This window comes from Pleurodeles waltl, chromosome 10, assembly GCF_031143425.1.
Source record: "Pleurodeles waltl isolate 20211129_DDA chromosome 10, aPleWal1.hap1.20221129, whole genome shotgun sequence".
Taxonomy (NCBI): domain Eukaryota; kingdom Metazoa; phylum Chordata; class Amphibia; order Caudata; family Salamandridae; genus Pleurodeles; species Pleurodeles waltl.
The window spans coordinates 627,546,719-627,567,287 of record NC_090449.1 but is presented as its reverse complement, the minus strand read 5'-3'; the positions used below and the strand labels follow the sequence as shown (position 1 = coordinate 627,567,287).

The 20,569-nt window shown below is 46.9% G+C and overlaps 1 protein-coding gene across 1 annotated transcript in view; it reads right to left on the bottom strand.

Annotated features, from left to right (window-relative positions):
* GALNT11 (polypeptide N-acetylgalactosaminyltransferase 11) overlaps positions 1-20,569 on the bottom strand; it is a 366,701-nt gene that overhangs the window by 245,075 nt on the left and 101,057 nt on the right. The window contains exons 2-3 of the mRNA XM_069211112.1: positions 13,238-13,567; positions 2,548-2,671 (exon numbers count right to left, since the gene is read on the bottom strand). Coding sequence (XP_069067213.1) covers positions 2,548-2,671; positions 13,238-13,529 — 416 coding nt within the window. The 5' untranslated portion in view covers positions 13,530-13,567. The remainder of the gene's footprint in view (positions 1-2,547; positions 2,672-13,237; positions 13,568-20,569) is intronic.

Genomic DNA, 20,569 nt, shown 5'->3' with positions numbered 1-20,569 from the left:
TCCTGGTGTGGTTTACATGTCCTGAAATACTGCTAAATTCATTTTTTACTATTGCAAGGACTATCTCTCCCATAGGGTAAAATGGAGATTGCCTTGGAATGTCTTTTAAGTGTAATTTCCCACTGGGAACAGATAGAGAAATGAAGTTTGGGATCTCTGAACTCACAATTTAAAAATACAACTTTTGGTGAAGTTGGTTTTTGTATTGCAAGATTGAAAAAGGCACTTTTAGAAAGTGGACACTTTTTTGTTTAATCATTCTCTGCCTCTCTGTGGAATACACATCTGGGTGACAGGCTGTTTGTGAAGTCACACAAAGGGACCCGAGGTGTACCCTGCATTTCCTCATGGGTCTTCCTGGGCTAAATTAGTGTGAGAAGCTGACACTTGCCTGAATAGGGCTGTGTCTGTCTTACACAAAGCAGTCTCCAACACCCTGAAGGGTGGCTGGGCCCAGGGCATGGAAAGGAAGGGTCTTGTGCACTACAAAGACTTCTCTTTGAAGTTCGACTACTTCCAAGGTAGAAATGAGTGTAAGTACTGAACCTCTGACACCACAAAGTTAGAACACTTCTGGACTTAGGACATTCTGCCAGGATGAAGAGCTGGATGCTGTAGGGGGGACTGCCACTCTGCTTCTTGTTTTGTTGTGCTGGCCTGCTGCTTGCTGCTTCTGTCCTGGGAGTGAAAGGACTGGACTTTATTTTCGACATCCTGCTTCCCAAGGTTCTCCAAAGGATTGCACTGAGCTTGCCTCCCGTTAAGAAGTCTCAGGGACATCAAAAACTTCATCTACCAGTGCCTGGGCTCTTCTGCTGAGAGTCCTGACTTGCCAAGTGGTGCCATTTCCAGTCCCTGGGCTCTTGGAAGCCTGAGCTGGTGGCCTGAAGGACAAAATGCACGCACTGATGTGCTGCGGCTGAAAAAACACCACAGCACCTGTCTCGTGGCTGCAGAATTGACGCAGTGCCTTTTCCACCCCAGGTCCATCAGCACAGCGTGTCTGGATTTTCCATGCATCATCCTTGGGCATCTATTTCTCAACAACCCCACACCGCAGTAAGGAACAGAGGCTGTGTGTCCGGAAATCAACACATCGCCTTTCCTGTGAGGAAAGAATCAATTCATCACCCCCTTGCCAGTAAGGAACCAACACATAGCCTCTCCTGCAAGGAAAGTATCAACGTATCACCTTCACTGTGTAGGAAGGAAGCGAAGCATCGCTTTGCTTTTTGGCGCCTCACCTCCCCTGTAACCCGCATCGTCTTTGTTTCTGAAACATCCCAGATACTTTGTGCTAAAAGATACAACTATTGAATCCTATTGATTAAGAGTCATTTAAACCTTTAAAAAGTGATATCTTTACCTGTGTATGTTGGACTCTTGTTGTTTTTGTCTTGTTTTACTCAGATAAATATTGGTTATTTTTGTAAACTGATGTGGAGTACTTTTGTGGTGTTTTCACTGTGTTACTGTGTGTGTGTGTGTGTGTGTGTGTGTGTGTACAAATACTTTACACATTGTCTCTGAGATAAACCTTACTGCTTGGTACAAGCTACCAAGTGGATGAGCACGGTTTATCTTAGCTGTGTGACTTCCTTATCCTGACTCGAGTGAGAATCCCTACTTGGACAGGGTGCAAACCATTGTCACCTAGAGACCCCATTTTTAACAATATGGAAAACTGAACAACTCCTGAAGAAGGAACTGAAGCCTCATGAAGTGCATTAAATATTTAGGTGATACAAATAGCAATGTGGTATTGAATTAATACACAAGTTTAATGAAATTGGTAATGCACAAAAAACAATTCTGGTGACGTTTAAAGTTATGACTTACATGATATGTTAATTAAAGGAATATTTACAAGAATACAACTTTTATTAGCCATGTTACATTACAATAAATCACTGAAAACTAAGAATAATAAAGCACTGAATAATGAACTTCAAATAAATATTATCAATGTCATTCTGAGACCTTATTAGGAGAAATCTCAAATTTACGAGAAGTAAAGCACTCAATCAAAGGGAGGAATTCTACACCCAGGAATATTGGTTTGCTCTACTTGCATCCACACACCAGTATCATAATTTACTCTTTAAATCCATGTACAAAGTTTAAGGTATCCAATACCTGAAGGACTGAAATTGGACTTTGCATATAGATAATAATTCATTTCACCTTACTTGTGCTAGCTGCCACTATACCATCTAAAAAGGGTAGGAGAACAATACATTAATATGTAAGCTTAAAAGTGCAAATGCTCTTTGAATATAATTATTGTCTCTCTTAATTTTTAACTTCTGTTGGACTATAAAACATTACTGAGCTCTTTTTACATGGCAAGAAGCATGTTTAAATGAATAATGATACCCTTGATGCTAGCTGTCAAAGGTTTGGTCATTTGCATCACCAAACAATAACCATTGTTGAGGTTCGAAGATGGGAATGGATTTGGGCAAACATCTTACCATCACAGTAAATAACAAACAAAATAACCGAAACAACAAAAACTAACTTTCACAGATGAAATGAAGGACATACTTTGGGTCCCTGGTATCTGGCACATCTCTATGATAGCCCAACCGGTTACTGATAAGCATATTGAAGGCATGCTTCTGATAGCCCAAATCTCTCACCTCCTGGTCATGTTCATTAAAAATCATGCCTAGAAAAGAGAAATGTATAAAGTGAGACATTTTCAATGAAGGTGGCATGTGAAAAGGATTCAAAAACAACCAGCAGGTAGTATTTATCCTATCCACAGATGCACTGATTTTCCATCCTATTTAAGTTTCTATGACCAGTGAACAAGGCCATTCACAATATGGGCACTAGATGATCAGAAAACAAGCCTTCTGTGAGGGTACACACAATATTTGCAGCTCAAACCTGATGATAACATAGATCCAACGCGTCAAGGAAAACTAGAACAAGAAAGCAGCCTTTTCCACTCGACAACCATTGCGTGGAACAATCTCCTCTTCCACCTGCGACTGGATCCTTCACTCTTGACCTTAAGAAAAGAACTCAAGACCCGGCTTTTCCTCCTCCCACCATTTCCTCATATGAACCTTTCTGGATCACTCCACCTGACCTACCAAGAATATAAAGATTAATATTTTGCCTCAATTAAGGATATTCTCTTGTGCCAGAGCAGATGGCAGTAAGTGAAAAGGTAGATTGGGGAAATACATGATCAAAGTTAGAGACCAGCATATTTTAAGCGGTAAACTCATATTCAGTCCCACTCCCAACAGACACATTCTATTTTCATGATGGCTGCAGTATAGAACCAGGAGGCAAAATGTAAGATAAGGTTAGATAGAGATGAGTAACAGCATGTAATAGCTTTCAAGCATCCCCTGTTAAGCATACCACTATTCTGTCAGCATCCCAATGCCACACAAAGTCATCCCCTTTCATGATCTACTCCTTCATCGCTCCTTTCACAGCCCATCACTATCTAGCCAGAAGCGGAGCCCTGCTGCAACTGATCAGGACTCCGGCTGGCTGCTCAGCCTGCCCAGACTCCAGAGGGTGCTAGTGTTGCCAGACGCAGAGAGGCCCAAAAGGAAAATTGGAAATTTACTGAATGGGTGGGCATCTGAATGAGGGTGGAGGTTACTGTGGAACAGGCAAAGTGAGAGGCAGCAAGTTTCAGAGATAGACTCCCTCCTGTCCTTTGCGATGGGGCTGTCACATAGCACAGGCATCACTTGTGGAAAAGAACTGAGATTGGACAGTGCGGTCTGTTTTTTAATCCATTCCACTGACACAAAACATCAAAATAGCCTGCAGAGACTTCTGAAAATGAACCTCTTCTGCTTTGACAGTGGAAATCAGGGACGTTTGGACAGAAACAGTAAGAGAGAGAGAGAGGACATAATGTATGAAATTTAGAGAGTCTCTAGAAAAGGCTCATAAAAACAGATGGAGGCAGGGAAACATCATAGAAGAGATAAAGGGAGAAAGAAAGCAGTTAGGAAAATTAAGAACAATTTAGATTTATTCTGATTGCATTGTAACATAATAGCGTGAAATACAAAGTGTTACATTTGTGAAGAATAATTTTGCTTCTAATCTAGTGATATTTATTGACAGCATATGCAAAAGAAGAGGGTTCCACCTGCATCTCGTGTAGGTGTTGACTTCTGCTTTTTGTTAATTAAATCTTAATTTCCAAAATTATAGGCGTGGAAATAGTCCGACTTACAAAAAATGTGGATAGCTTTCAAATTTCTTACCAAGGACTTTTATGTCTCCCACAACCTAGGCATCAGAACAATTTCGTGTAAACCAATAAAAACTGGGAAGGGAGCATCTGTGTGGTGCTCAGCCCCTTTGTATATAACCTGCAAGTGACCCAAGGGATTGGCCAGTCACCCAGGAGGACAGAAGGATAGTAAAGCGCAAAGCTGCTGGATTTGCTTTGACAGCTAAAGAGACAAAGAAGTTTGAGTTGTTGCTAACACTGGAGGTTTTAGGCCAATAAGATCCCAACCACAAGAATTAATCGACTTCAGTGAAACTTTGAAGGTGGATTCTCAAAGTGGAACAATTATATGTGGATTTGGACTTGCCTGCATTTCCTTGATGAAGGAACACCTATACCTTAGGATTCCCTACCCACTGGTGCATCCCTGCACACTACATCCCTTGTGAACAGCTAGTGTGCCAACATAGGCTCAGTCAAGCTGTTATTCACCACATAGGAAAGCCTCGAACTGTGTGCTTTACACTGCAATCACCCACAGATGGTTAGGGATCCAGACTCGGTCATCACATTCCTTCTGGATTTGGGGGTCTCATACCTCAGTGGTTCATTGGTATTGAGTGCTTAGAATGAGACACTTACCCAACATGCCAGAGTAAAGCTAGAAGTCTTGCTTTAACCTCGGAAGCCATTATCACCCGTTTGCTTCTCAGTCATGAGAGCATACTCAGACTTGTTTTTAGGTTAACCTATTAATCTTGCCACCTAGGCCGCCTTACCTTTTAAACTCTCCCCTATGTGCACCACACCTCACAAAAGAATCCCAACAAGTGTACACTAGCAAGACCAAATGTTGCGGAACAACGGGTGTACTCCTGTGGGGGAATGCAAGGAGCACCGGTGTAATGAATTGCTTTGTAAATATCTGCTCTGTCTGCTAGTGATTGTACCTGGCCTGTGTTCCCTCTATTCCATCATTGTGCTTGGTAGTTCCATTTGTCAAAAACTTATACTATGCAGTTGTTGTCTTCTCACATCACCTCCTGCTTCACGTCACTCGTATGTTCAACCTCTTTAGAGGACCGACCTCCCACTCCACATCAGAGCCTCTTTCTCTTTTCTGGGATCAAGCAAGAGGCTGCAGACCAGACTTTTCAATTAACCTACCTAACCTAGGCAGGGCTAGGCACACACTTACCCATCGCTAGGAAAGCCTGGCGCTTCACAATGGAGGGGCCCGCGGGAAGCAGGAGCAACGCTCTAGTCTTCCCGCGGGCCATTTCGGGAAGTAAGTGACGGCACGGGACAGGGATTGGGGGAAAGGTAAGTGGGGGTGGGTTTAAGGGGTGGGAATAAAAGGGGTTGGGGGTGGAGGGACTGGCCTCTTTCCGCGCTGCCCATCGCGCGGTTAGTTTGGCCGGTCCCAGGGGACATAGCAGCAGGAGTTAACAGGTAGTGTGCTTCAGGCTAGGCCGGGGGCGATAAATTTAGTTAGTTTCTGTCAGGGCAGGGCGGAGTGCGCGCCACGCATTACGCGCGAGGCTGCTTAATTTTGGTGAGGCGGAAGCGCTCTCCCGGCGTGCCGCTCCCCCTCAGGGAGACACATGCTTGACCGGGCCGCGGCGATGGTGGGGGGGGGGGGCCCTCCGTTTTCTGATATTCACAGCGGCGGTGCGCTGGGCCCCGCCCGAAGGTTTTCAGGCCTTTTGAGGATTTTTGCACACGGCAGGCAAAATTTAGAGGACAAAAAACAGACTGGGATATATATATATATTCATTCAGCAATACCCCCCAAAAAAACATATATATAAGAGCTATTTTTACTGGATCAGGGCATAGGTCTAGAGGGGGTGAGAGCTAGCCACGCGCGAGTGGCAGCGTGTTGCGCGCGCGTAGGCCGCAGGGCCCCCACTGACTTCCTTGTCAGTCTTTCTCGGCCCACGGCAAGGGGCCGGTCGGGAAAAAGGCGGAAGGACTTTCTACTCCGATGCCATGGCAACCAGCCACGACACAGAGGCGGTACAGGCCGCACTCTGTACACTAGGCGAAGCTGGCCGGGCCGACCGCCTCAGGCCTGGGGTGCTGGAACAGACCTGGGTGGGGATGGTGCGGCCGACGCGCTTTGCGTCCTGCCAGGCAGTGGTGGTGGTAGCCGCATGCACATCCCCGGAGAGGGCAAAAAAGCACAAAAAAGCAGGGGTGGCAAAGGCGCGTGGCACCCCCTCCCCCACCAGTCAATTGGGAGACGGGGAGGGACCGCAGAGGAGGGGACAGCGCCAAATCAGCAGACAGGGGACATTGAGTTACCCCAGGAGCAGAACCATGGGGACAGGGCCCTGCGCAAGAAATAATGGTACAGGAGCTCCCCGCCCCCATCATGGAGATGACACCCATGGACCTGTCGCTTCCCAGGGGAGGAGCCAACCCGGCTGGGGCCAACAATACCACAAAAAAGAAAGGCAAGGGGCCCAGGCAGACAGGCGGGCAGGGCAAGGGCAAGGCCAACAAGGGGCAGCTCAAGGAAGCCGGCGGGGGGGAGGGGGCCGAGTTTTTCACAAACACGGGCCAGGGCGCCCCCAGGGCGGGCAGGTTAGACGCGGGCGAAGCATGGGACTTAGAGGCCAGGATCCGGGAGCAGCGCCGCATAGTGGCGGACACGGAGGATAGGTGGGCCCAATTATGTATGGAGCGGGAGATGGCTGAGCCATACGGCCGGCAGCTAAAGAGGCCAGCGGAAAACATAGGGAATGCAGGAAGCATGTCACAAGAAGCCGGCAAAGGTAGTTGGGTGTGGGTTCCGAGCGGTAAGGGTCAGGAGGCTGGTGCGGCCGGTGGGTTAGGCAGCGCGATGGGGGTCAGTGGTGCACACGGCCACACAGGGCGCGGAAGGTCAATGCCAACACAAGAGGTCGGCAGAAAGAAGGCGATGCCAACGGGGCGCAACACGGCCCCTGCACGTTGGTCTGAAGCGCTAGAGGGGTCTTCGGCGGCCTTCTCTACTCCGCAGGATCGGGGACAACACAGAGATGGTGGGCGCCATGAGGGTCATGATGAGATCACAGCGAACTACACGATGATGAGTGGAAATGTGGATAAGCGGATGGATGTGTGTGAAGAAGATGTTCTTGAGCTGGACTATGAGGAGGAGCTTGACGATTGGGAAGATGGGGAGATTAGGGAGACAGAGGTACACAGCATGAGGGTGAGGGGAAGAGGACGCAGGAGGGCGCAACCCCTCTTTCTGCTTCTATTTTTCAGGATCACAATACCAGCGGAGGTTCACATGAAAGGAGGCAAGAACAAGCATGTGGCCGTGGGGCCCGGAAGGTTTCGCGACCTGTAGGAACACAAGCAAGAGGTAAAGGGCAATGGTGGTCGGTTTGGGTGGGACGGCGCAGGGGTGGGGGACGCTCCGGTTTGTAGATCTGTTGGGGTGGGTGACAGTTCGGTACTTGACCCAGTATCAACTAAAGACACACAGGGCAGTGAGACAGGTAAAAAGCCACAAGGTAGCGCTTTAGCCGAGGGCGACAATGGGGACAAGGTGACAGGAGAGAAGTCAGGGACGGAAGAGAAAGAAGGGGGAGATCACAAAAAGAGGCTTCCCTACATGGGTTTGGCCTTGCCATTGGGCTCACACTTAGCAGAAAAAACGAAGGCCAGAATATGGAGACACGAGTATGTAGATGTTTTTAAACTCTTACATAGGGACATACAAGCCAAGGAAGGGTCCAAAGAAGAAGAATGGGAATTGGCTCGAAGACCGAGGGTGCCAATTAATATTGATAATTGGACATCAGCGTTTTTGATTTTCGCAAGCATTTATTGCGAAAAATACCCTGACAGGGCCATAGCGCTATTTAAGTATATGGATATTATCCGGAAAGCGCAGATGCACTTCGGGGGGTTTGCCTGGTTGAGTTATGATGAGGAGTTCAGAGCCCGAGTGAGTATCAACCCTGAGAAGCCGTGGGGGGACGTAGACCCAGAATTATGGATACAATGGATGGCGTTGTCGCAGTCCACGGCATCCACCTACACGGCCAGCGGTTTGCCAGTGGTTTATAAGCCGTTTCAGGCACGTACCGCCCCGGGAGGGGCGGGTGTGGGACAGAGAGCAACTGCTAACACGACAGGAGCTTGCTGGAACTTTAACAAAGGGTTCTGTTCCAGACACCCCTGCAAATTTAAACACGACTGCTCCAAATGCGGGGGCCGTCACCCGGTCACACAATGTTTTCGCTTTCTAGTCCAGCCGAACAATGGAGAGCAACAAAAGGCAGAGGGACTCAGGGTGCTCCTGCTCCAAAGGGGGCCTACGCCAGTTAGGCTAGAATTCATTCTACCATGACTGCACAAATACCCGGATAGGGCGGCAGCGATTAAGTTAGCAGAGGGTTTTCAAGAGGGTTTCAGGGTCAGCTACCAAGGTCCACGGGGAAGGCGCTGGGCAGACAATTTGCGGTCTACAAAAGAATTACCGCAGGTGGTGAGGAAAAAACTGGACAAGGAACTGTCCTTGGGCAGAATTGCGGGCCATTTTATGAGTGGCCGAGGCAAAATTTGATGATATCCCCACTGGGAGTCGTGCCGAAGAAGGCCCCGGGTGAGTTTAGGCTGATACATCACCTGTCATGGCCGGAGGGCACATCTGTCAACGATTTCATTGCGGCAGAGGACACCAGAGTAGTTTATGCATCGGTGGATGATGCTATAAAACTGGTCAGGTTGTGTGGTTACGGGGCAGAATTGGCAAAATGCGATATACAATCTGCCTTCAGACTGTTGCCAATACACCCTGGGGATTTTGACTTACTGGGGATGCAGTTTGAAGGGGCAATCTATGTGGACAGGGTCCTGCCCATGGGTTGCGCGATTTCATGCGCTCTGTTCGAGGCTTTTAGCACTTTCATGCAGTGGGTTTTTGTTAAGATCAGTGGGCATTACACAGTGACCCATTACTTGGATGATTTCCTGTTTGTAGGGAATAAGGAGTCCGGGGATTGTGGGAAGGCTTTAGCAACTTTTCAGGACATGGCACATCAGATGGGGGTCCCACTGGCACCCGAAAAGACTGAAGGCCCTGCGTCGGTTCTCACCTTTCTGGGCATTGAGTTAGATTCCATTACACTGATAGCCAGATTACCGGAACAAAAGGTAAAAGACATGCTGGAATTTTTGGGTACAGTGAAGGAGGCACGGAAAATTGATTTGCGAACAGCTCAGAAGCTGTTGGGGTACCTGAATTTTGCTTGTAGGGCAGTCAGAGGGGGGAGGACTTTTTGCAGGAGGTTGGGGCTGGCTATGTCAGGAGCAGTGTTGCCACTTCACAGAATAAGAGTTTCAATGGGCCTTAGAGAAGACGTTAGGGTGTGGGAAACATTCCTGAGACATTTTAATGGGGTATCCATGTTTTTCTGTGAGGAAGAGACTGTATGGCAAGTACAGATATTTTCAGACGCAGCAGGAGCTAATGGTTTTGGGATTTTTTGGGACGGCAGGTGGTGCACGGAGGCGTGGCCAGCATCTTGGTTACAACAGGGGAGGAGTATTGCCTTTTTGGAATTTTTTCCCCTTCTGGTAACCACGGCAATATGGGGGCAGGAGTTAGCGAATAGGACAGTTTTGTTCAGAATCGACAATATGACAGTTGTTGAGCTGGTTAATAGACAAAAGGCAAGGGACCTGAGGAATTTGCACGTGTTGCACCGTTTTATGCTGCAGTGTTTATCTTTGAATGTGATCTTTAAAGCTGTCCATATACCAGGAGTCTTCAATGAGATTACGGATTCCCGGTCTCGTTCACAGTGGCAGCGTTTTCGCAACCTGGCGCCAGGAGCAGAACAGACCAAGACAGCGGTCCCGGCAAACATTTGAGAGTGGGGGGGGCATGATGATCACAGGGCTGGTGGAGATGTCTTTAGCGGATTCCACTCGGCGAAGTTACCGGCTGGCTTGGTTGGATTTTCAATTCTTTGAGCGGTCTGCGGGAAACTTTTGGGAACAGAGGGAAAAACAGCTAGAACATCGCGCTTTACGCTTCGTGCTGTACATGATAAGGAAAGGTTTATCAGCAGCAACTATCGGGGGAAAACTGGCAGGTGTATCATTTTACGGGAAATTGTTTTTTGATCACGACCCGGCTAGGAATGATTTGTTGGGGAGGATGTTGAAGGGTTGGGGTAGGATTAGAGCAACAGAGGGTAGGTCGGCCAGAGAACCCATCGACTTTGATTTGTTATTAGAATTGTTGCATGTACTGCCGGTGTGTTGTGCAGACGGATATGAGCTAGCCCTGTTCCGTTTATGTATGGTGTGGATGTTTTTTGGAGCATTTTGTGTGTCGGAGTTGTTGGGAGTTGGGGCAGCAGTTGGTATATGCTATAGGGAGGTGTGCGTACATGGTGATCGGTTGGGCATCTGGCTTAGACGATCAAAAACTGACCAGTTAGGCAGGGGAAAATGGGTATGGTTAGAAAAAGGTGGCAACGTGTTGGCTTGCCCAGTGACGGAATGGAGGAATTTTCAAGCTGCATGTAAAGCAAGCAGGGACGCCGGGGTTTTTGTGCACAGGGCAGGGTCTAAGCTCACCAGTTTTCAGCTTTTACGCGTGCTGAGGTTGGCGCTGGGACAGCCAGGCCGCTGGGCCATGGATTTTGGCACACATTCCTTCAGAATTGGGGCAGCTACAGCCGCGGCGCATTTGGGATGTGATTGGGCGAAGATCAGGGCGATAGGCCCCTGGAAATCAACGTGTTGTGAACGATATGTGAGGCCCTGAGAGGCGAGGAAGGACAGCCCAAGAGTTTTGAAAGTGGGGTGAGGGGGGGCGGGGGGGTGTTTACATGATAAATACACGTTACAGTTATTTTTCCATTGCAGGAGATAAGTTTGCCCCGTCGCAGGGCAAGATGGTGACATGGCTGGTAGGCCATTCCTTTATCCACTGGGCAGCGAAGTTTGCAGAGAGACAGATATATGGTCGGGCCCTGGGACTGTCCAGCAGGCAGCACGAGGTGTTATGGTGGGGAAAGAGCGGCATGCAGTGGGGTAACCTGCTTCCTTTCATCACATCTAACTTATTGAACTGGGTATGTCCGGATTTGTTGATCATCTACTTGGGGGAGAATGATCTGGTGAAATTGTCGGGACTCACGCTCCTGCAACACATGCAGAGAGACTTGGAGATTATCAAACAAAAACTGCATGGTACATGTTTGGTGTGGACAGAATTCGTCCCCCGTAGAGTGTGGAGAGGGGCAGTCAAATATGGAGCCATGGAACGGGCTCGCAGGAAGCTTAACAGAGCAATGAGGGTTTTTTGCTGGGCACAGGGGATAAAAATACTGAAACATGAGGACATCACAGAACAGGATGTAGCATTGTTCCGGGACGATGGAGTTCACCAGTCCATGCTAGGGAATGCATACTGTCTGACGGATCTGAGACTGCTGGTTGAGGAGTTGTGGGGAGAGAACTTGTGGATTACTAACAAGAAATGAGAAGTCCTGGCTGCAGTAGCGTGGTCCTGGGGGGTGCAGCAAAACGCCAAATGGGTTTGTGCTGGTTGGCAGTAGATGGGGGAGGGTGGTGAGTCAGATGCGGGCTTGGCCACCCTTCCAGGGAATAAACAAGCAGGTGAAGGCTCTGAGTGGGGGTACGCACGAAACAAATGGGGCATGAAAGGAAAAGGGGAGTGCGTAGGGGAATGGAAACGAAATAAGGTTTTGGAGGGGAAGGATGAGCAAGGAGATGTTAAAGGGAGGGCGTTATTAAAGTTACGGTTTACGTTTTAAAGTTAATGTTATGTTGCTTATGCAATCCTGTCCTAATAAATGACCTTTTACACTAAAACAGCTGTCACTGAATTATTTCCCAAATATACATAACATAATATTCGACACCGTGGTCAGACAACGCATGTGATCCTTATGAGTTACATTTTCTCATGTTGCATTTCAAAAATGCATTCTGGAGGCCAACCCCCCGCTGGGACTTACAGAGCACCTAGGAGGAAGGTAAAATGAGGGCTCCTGTTTACCCGGTTGTACTGCTGTACACCTCTTCTTATACACATACAGAAACAGATTATGAAGAAAACAATCAAAGCACAAATGTCCAAAACAAATTAAAACACAATGTGGACAAATATTACGCAGGAACCACAAACATGAAACAACACAGAGCTTACAAAAGGACATTTCCAGAAGCACACTAAACACACACAACCAAAACCCTAACACACACATGCAAACAGAAAACGGTTTAACATTCTAGCATAGCATAATCGGCTGTCTTGCACTGTCATAACACATCGTTTAACAAGAACTCCTTTCATCCTCTAGAAAATAACACAAATGGAGGACATATTAAAGTTGAATTGGTGTATGAATTTCTTTATTATCCTACATTTTATAATGTACTTTTTCACTGATTTTCAGTTCCAGCCTCAACTTTTTTTTTTTTTTTCCAATTGATCTCAAACTAAATATACTTATAATAATGTTCTAAGTGCTTCACGCTTCGGCACGCAGGTAGAGAGTGTTTTGACCATGGTCAAATAATTAGGCAAAGTATATAAGCTGAGATAAGAGTTCAGATCACCTGAATTCACAGCCAACAATGCAACCACTAGACCTAGCAGCTAGAACTATCAACACTGGGATGGGGAAAGTGGGAAAGCAGGTTCAAATATGTGTACTGTTAGCTGGTTCTCCTCTCAAGTGCCTGATTGCGACTTGACTCTTGTACATGCTTCGCAAAACTGCAAAAACAAAAAAAAGTGTCCTTCTAGGTTATGACTCTAGACAAACATTCAGTTCTGACCACTTCCTAAGAGCTATCCTTCATCACGTTTATTCACTTCTCTCTTCTACAGTCTTTTTCTTCTTCTTCTTAAAATGGCCTATTTTCGGATTCTTACAGAAGCCTCTTCTAAATCTATTTTTAAGTAGTTCAAGGAGATCATTATAACATACGATTGGACCATGCATTCAAGTAAATAACCACCCCACTTACCCATTTCTGGAAAGATATCGATTGTTCCTTCCATGGGGTCGCCTATATGATTTCCTAGTGGATCCTTCACCTGAGTCTTTCTCTGGTGGTCCAATATCTGAATGGGCCCACGGGTAAAACGCGGGTAAAGCTTTCTGGGGGCGGGCTTGTAGGGCTCAAGCCCCTTGATGGGCACATGCTTGGGAGCCTGGCTCTCCTCACTGAAGTTAAAGTAGATAAATAGAAGGACAGTCCATGTCATCGACGTGAAGAGACATCCGTAGCAGAAGTAACGGAGTGTGGCACTGCCCATTGTACCCCTAGCATCCTTGAAGGTCCATCCTCAATTCCCTAAAAATAAAACAGGAAACAAAAAAGACATCAGCAGATATTCTAGGGCGTAGCGAAATTCTCCGAAAAGCCAAGCATTTAACTTTTTGGCGGTTTTAGAAAAGAAAAAATAATTCTTGGCAAAAAGTGCATGATTGCGCCGTTTTTAACCGCGCAGCCCAGCTGAATAAATAAAGGAGCTTGAGTTGCTTTTTTGCGCTTATAGAAGGAGTCAAAGTGTTGGAAAATGCAGCATTAACAAGATTTCTATTGAAAAGTTAGCAAAGGAGCTCTTACTTGCCCGAGAAAAAACGAGCCATCAAACACAGAGCTTGTTTACTTCACTTGGTTTAGTTTGAAAGTTGAACATTTCCTTTTCCAATTTTTACTTTAAATATTAACCTTGAGAGAGACACAGCCGCTTCAGCAACACGAAGGGGAGGTTAACCTAACTAACGGCTCACAAGTCACTAACTTTATTAAACACATGGGACTGACACCTTACCATATTTCAAAGAAAATAATTCTTGTCCGGTGCAAGCAGTGCACACAGCATAACCAAACACCTCTAGGACTTTCCGTTCAGCCCAAAAGAGAGCAAGTATAATAGGCATTTGTACTCTATTCATGGTAATCCATGGTGTTTGCAAATAAGCAAGCGTGTGGATAAAGATTAATGATTAAAGAGATAGACCTCATGGGAGTTCATGTTTTGAAATCGCTAATGTTTGCAAAGTTTCTTTAGGATCTATCTGTAATTAAACATGTGAATATAGTCGTCAATGTTTCTGCTATTTCAAAGCAACGTGAATAATAAAGTAAAAGCAAAATAAAAAGGAACACATATTACATGTGTAACAACTGTCAGTCATGCAATAAATTAGGGGAACAAAAGCGCCAGAGTTACTTTAAATGAAAAAAATGTAAAGTCAGCAACATTATATGATTCTATAGTTTCGATACACACACACCAGCGCGCGTACACACACACGCGATCTCTCTCTATCTCTCCCTCTTTCAAAATGAAGTACTTTAAACCCATATTTCACAGGAAACCGTGAAAAATGAATTTTATCATTAGAATGGCAGCCCCAAAACGTACTGCAGAGCTTTTGCATTGAAAGGATGACAAGGACTATATAGCACTGAGGATTATGCAGCAAGGTTGGCTAAATTATGCAGCATATTCTTTGAGAGTATTGTTTTCATCAATTAGAAACAGCTAGAAACAACATTTTTGTGAAACTGGCAAATCCGCTACTTCCTTAATTATACAGTAAATGCGGCAGCCACAATTACATAAATCCACTGGCCCTTTGAGCAGTCCAATGAGTTAATAAGAATGTATCCATGAAAGGTAAACACAATCTAAACATTCTACTTCCAAACAGTGCCCTCTGTAAGCTTCACTTTAAAAAAAAACAGCTTTCAAACTAAATACCCCCAAAATAAAGATGTAATATATACAAATTAAAATTACTATGGTGATACCAAAAAATGATTTACATTGTAAGGAAACTCTGTTATCACCCTTTATGTCCCCGCTTTTTGTAACCCTCAAAACCTGGCATTCACTACAATGCAGTGCAATCGAGTCCATGTCTCGGAGTACAGTAATGGCTGTCACAATATATTGTTCAGGGTTTAGCCAGCCTATCAGGATTGACTAGTCCACTTTAAATTGGCCAACAATAGCATATCGGGATACCCACATTCAGGTATACCTATTTGACCTTCATGACCTCACCGAGCACCTCTTTAAACGCAAACGTTTTCAAAAACAGTTCAACAGAATCACACAAAATAATCAAAAGCAGGCTTTCTGAGTAAACTCGGATGTAATTCCAGTTAGCCATTTGTTCTGTATTGCTTCCCACATTTTTCAAAGGGAATTAACATGGGAAATCAACCATGACCGGGCCTCCGGGGTGGGGATGGCCTTTGCTTGGTGGACTGGAACGAAAAAGCCCAAGAAGGAGCTGAGGCAGGTGAACATTTCTTTGGAAAGTTTTGTGAATGTTTGTCAAAAATCGCCAAAGCTCTTCCTGAAACAAAAAATCATTCTTCCTATGAAAACTCTGACCTAACTATAATTACACACAGCGGAAATTGCCACAGTGCAAAATATCATAGATATATTTATTTATGACAAGAAATGTGACCCAAAGTTGCATTGTAAATAATTCTACTAATACCTGTAATTTCCCAAATTGATTATAATAGTCCAAAGGTCAAATCTGGGGTATTACAATGATACAACATAACTATATGGGGAAACCACTGCTAACTTCCTCAGAGAGAAGCAACTGATTCCATACTCACATGGCCTATTTAATAACATTTTATTCCACTGCATTGATTCAACTCCTTCTGTTCCAGTTCTGTTTTAATGCCTCTGTCCATAATTTCTCCCAGACCCTGACTGGCAAGGTAGGACCGTTCGTCTTTGTATGAGGCCAATTGCTGAGGCAACTGTGGGAAATTTAATCCCCTATTGTTTCGTGGAATCCTAATGTCTGCCACACACCCGACAGAAAGGAAGCCAGCACCTTGGAGTACATTATATCAGGCGACTCTTTGTCATGCACAGATGACAACTGATCTTTTCAGTCAGGCCCGACATTAGGTGCACCTTGTTCCTGCTGTCTGCTTTTTTCCAATGCAGCTGAGAGAAGCACAATTAGGCCTACTAATAGGAGGGATTTAGACCATAGATGAGCAAGGGTAGAGTTATGGGGGTGGCTGGGTGCAATAAGGCAATTGGAGGGTTAATTGGTTCTGGTCAGATTTCTCAGTGTTGGTTGTGCAGGACTGTGGAAGGTACAAGTGCTTTCAGAGTGACAGGTTATATAGTGCTAGAGAGGACACAGCAAGCATGCTTTACTTTGCTTATGGTTGAACTGCATTATGGCTCAAAATGAGATTACACATTTATCTGTAAACTATTTCCTTTGGAGAGTTACTCATTGTTACATCACAACCCCATTTGGATAAGATTACGTTTTCAGGTTTTCCAACAGAAGACTCAGTAAGTTGAATAGGACTTAGATGCCCAGCTGCCAATCAACATATTTCGATGGGTTTTGGCATTTCCTTGGAAAGGGACATTAAATACTGGAATACACACTTTGCAACGCTACAGAAATTACATTAACCCTTTCTCTACCACGATTGTTAATTTGTCTACGTTTGTGATTCTTGAAAGTTTGAACTCAAATTTCTAGAGGAATATTTCCAGAGCAATGGCATCTAATCTTATTTTGCTTTGGAGAATGATCTCTCATTCTTCAATTACACAAGTCTCACAACTTGCCAACACTTCTTCTCTAAAACCATCCAGACACGTCTCTGTTGCTTTTATATCAGAAAAAAAATCATGTGGGGCTCAGAAGTTGGGTGTGGCTTAACTGGCAATGATGGTAGACGCACATTTCTAGCTATCCGATCGCTGGCCCAACAATCGCCCATAATCCATGCCGGTGCTGCAGCGAGAGCAATCCCTCAAACCACAGGCTGTATCCTGAACTCTGTGGCTTCCTAGATAAGACCGTAAACACCTATCATGGAGTTATAACGGAGAGCAGAAAGGGGGAGCAGCGTGGCGGCCTGCATCATTGCAGCTACCTGAAGGTCCCAGAACAAATCACATCGGAGTAACTGCATCAGGAAGATACCAAGACAGGTGCAGACTACACTGCTGGGCCACAGTTCCGCACTGAGACTACCTGCACGGATCCTCATTGACCAGCTGCCTGGCCCTCCTCTCCCCTCCCCACACCACCCGCTTCGCGGAGAGCAGGGGTGACCAAGGAGCATCTTGGACACGTTCGTCAGCTGTGGCCAGAGGGTGAGGAGCATTGGTGGCTTGAGGGAGGCCATGCACGTTTCACTATGTCACTAAAGACTGGATGTGGTGGAATCGGACTGCATGAGGTGGCGTTCCCCACTCAAGGGCTACCAGCGCTCGCGTCAGTCAGCGCTGCCCTCCTACCTCCCATCTCTTGCCACTCGACTGCCTAATTGGTTCCACACCGCAACCTGGGCCCCATCTCGTCCCAGGGTGGCTCTTCTTGCAGCTCTCCCCACCGCCTAGCAGCGCTCGCTCCTCCCCGCTCGGCTACCTGAACTATTCGCAAAATCTGGCCATTTGGGGGAAGGGGAACCCGCTACAGACTTCTCCTCCATCATGAATACAACCAGCAGTTCCAGCGCCCAGGACGTCATCTCTGCGCATACCCCTATATCTCTACAAAATAGGTGGAGGCAGCCACTCCAAGAGGACGCACGGTTGGCTCTGCTTCCCACCCCTGGTTCTGCAAATTGACCTGAGGGGTGCACTTTGGACGGGGTCCGAGGCTGCAAAGCACCACATTGAGAGTATTCACCCACCTGCAACTTTCGCTACCCAGGGTCGGAAAGGGGGAGCAAACCTCATACACCTTAGGTGAGAAGTACGGTGCCACAACTCCCGTCTGACTCGCCTCATTCACTTTGCTGGAATGCACATCAAAGACAAGACAGCGGCGTCCCTGCCAGGCCTCATCCGCAAGCTGTCAATTCGAGATTTAGCACGTGGGCCTCTCATGCCGCCCATCTGGGACATTGCCCATTGAGCCCCAGCACATCAGCATATCAACAACATGCCACCATGGGCAAGCCGAAGTCCGCTGGCACGCCTCGGCCACCACCATACGCAATCCCATCTTCCTTGATCCTAGGCACACAGCAACAGGATGACCCCCTCAGTCCCTCTCAATGTCAGCTAAGCTAGACAAAGTGCTTTTGGCTAGAGAACAAACGCACACCTCTATGGAGGCTAGGCTGGGCTGTCTGGCAGCAGACTTTGGCTTTTTACGAGAAGACCACCGATAGCATGCTGACAGGGTGTCTGACGGAGAAAAGACCCTGAAGGCCCTCCAACCTCAAGCAAAATAAACTCAGTCAATTCTCTGGGGTTCTCCAGAACCGAGTTGCACACCTAGGAGACAGAGTTGAAGACCTGGAGGGACACTCCCACAGGATCAATATTTGAATTATTGGTCTGCCAGAGGGTGTGGAAGGCGAGAAGCAATTTATATTCTTGGAGACTTGGTTTAAAAACTTTATGTGGCTGTTGGACCTCACCCCTTTCTATTGTCTGGAGAAGGCACACTGCATCCCAGCCCACCGTCCGTCACCAGGCTCCGCTCCACACCCAATGTTAGCAAAATTACCTAATTTCAAGGTCCAAGACGCCATACTTACTCAGGCGGCCCGCTTCCGAAAGTGGGCACTCAACAGGTTACTTACAGACGCATGGCGCTCCTTACACCCAGAAGCCCAGCATTATTCTTTTCATTCCGTTCCCCATAATCTGAGAGTGCGGCTGGATAGATTTCTGTGCGCCAAAACACTCATACAATCACTACATCATGCAGACTACATAGGCCGCATGGTACATGATCAGGAAGACCACGTTTTAGATCTCGGGTGGACCCCCCCCCCGCTCCTGCCGTGCCTATGTGGAAACTTCCTCGCAATTGCCGGGATGATTCAGTGTTCCGGGAGGAGCATGGCAGGCATATCAGCCAATATTTGGACACCAACCACAACTCCACCTGCTCCTGGACTCTGGAATGGGACGCCTTCACGGTGGTGACCTGTGGGATGTGCATTCAACAGATCACAAGAGTCCGCAGGGATAGCTTCAGCAGGACTATCCAAAGCGGCAGACTCCAACCTCACACTCTCCCTCAGTCTGATGGAAGCCACATCACAATAAGAGTCCTGCTTAGAGGGCCTACATAGATATAATTTCACTGCCTATGCTGCAAAGGTCCCCTGGAAGGGAAATAAAGCCGGGAAACTCCTGGCCTGGCTATGCAGACAGACCGACAAAGCCCGTCCTATTACCGAAGTAGTTACCCCAGCGGGTACGACCTAACGTCCACAATCAAACATTATGGATGCATTTTATAACTATTATTCATCCCTCTACAAAGCCACCCCAACAGCGACAGCTCACCAAGCACAGACATTCTTGCTAGACATAGACCTCCCCCATCTATCAACCTCTACCAGACAGTCCCTAGAACCGGTAATCACACCCTCCGATATCAGGCAGGCATCAAGGACTTTGCTCGCAATAAAACGCCAGGATTAGCTGGGCTACCCTTGGAATACTATGACACCTTTGCTCCACTTTTGGCACACAGCTTGGCAGAAACGTTGCTTTACATGACAGCAAGCTTTCCCAGTCCCTCTGCGAATCTCTCCTGATCTCCCTTCTCAAACTAGATGAGGATCCCACCCTCCCGGCCTCAAATCGACCAGTTGCCATCCTCCCAGCTTCTTATAAGATCCTGGGCAAAATCTTGGCAGACCACTATGCACAGATCCTCTTGGATCTAATGCACACGGACCAGAATGACTGTGTTCCTGGACGCAGCACACCTCAAAATATCCACCGCCTCTTCCATTTGCAGGATCAACCCCAGGCGCGTCTTCCACAGTCAGCTTGCATTATCCTTGAACTTGAGTAGGCATTCAACATGCTATCCTATCCTAGCACTAGCTTTTTGCTGTGCTCTCCCGCCTGGGTATTGGTCCCCGACTTCTCGCTCATACAAAGCTGCTATACTCTGCAACGTCATCCAGAATCCGTTTAGGTCATCTGGTTTTGGCTTCATTCCCCATAGGTTGAGGCACAAGGCAGGGGTGTCCACAGACTTTTTTTGTTGCTTGCGCTTGCCATGGAGCCACTGGCAGAGCGCCTCCGGAAAGAGGGCCAAGGCTGGGGTATCCCACTAGCGGGCATGACTCATGCAGTATCTCTCTATGCGGATGACCTACTCCTCTACATTCTGGACATAACAGTCGACCTCTCCCCAATCCACTAGCAGATCACTACAGTACATTGGGCCTCTGGGTCAATTGGGCGGTCAATTATTTATCCACCCTGCCCAGTCAATAACTTGTTGGAGACAGATCTCTCAGCTAGCAAGCGCAGGCAACCTGCTACCTGGGGGTACCACACTCATCAAG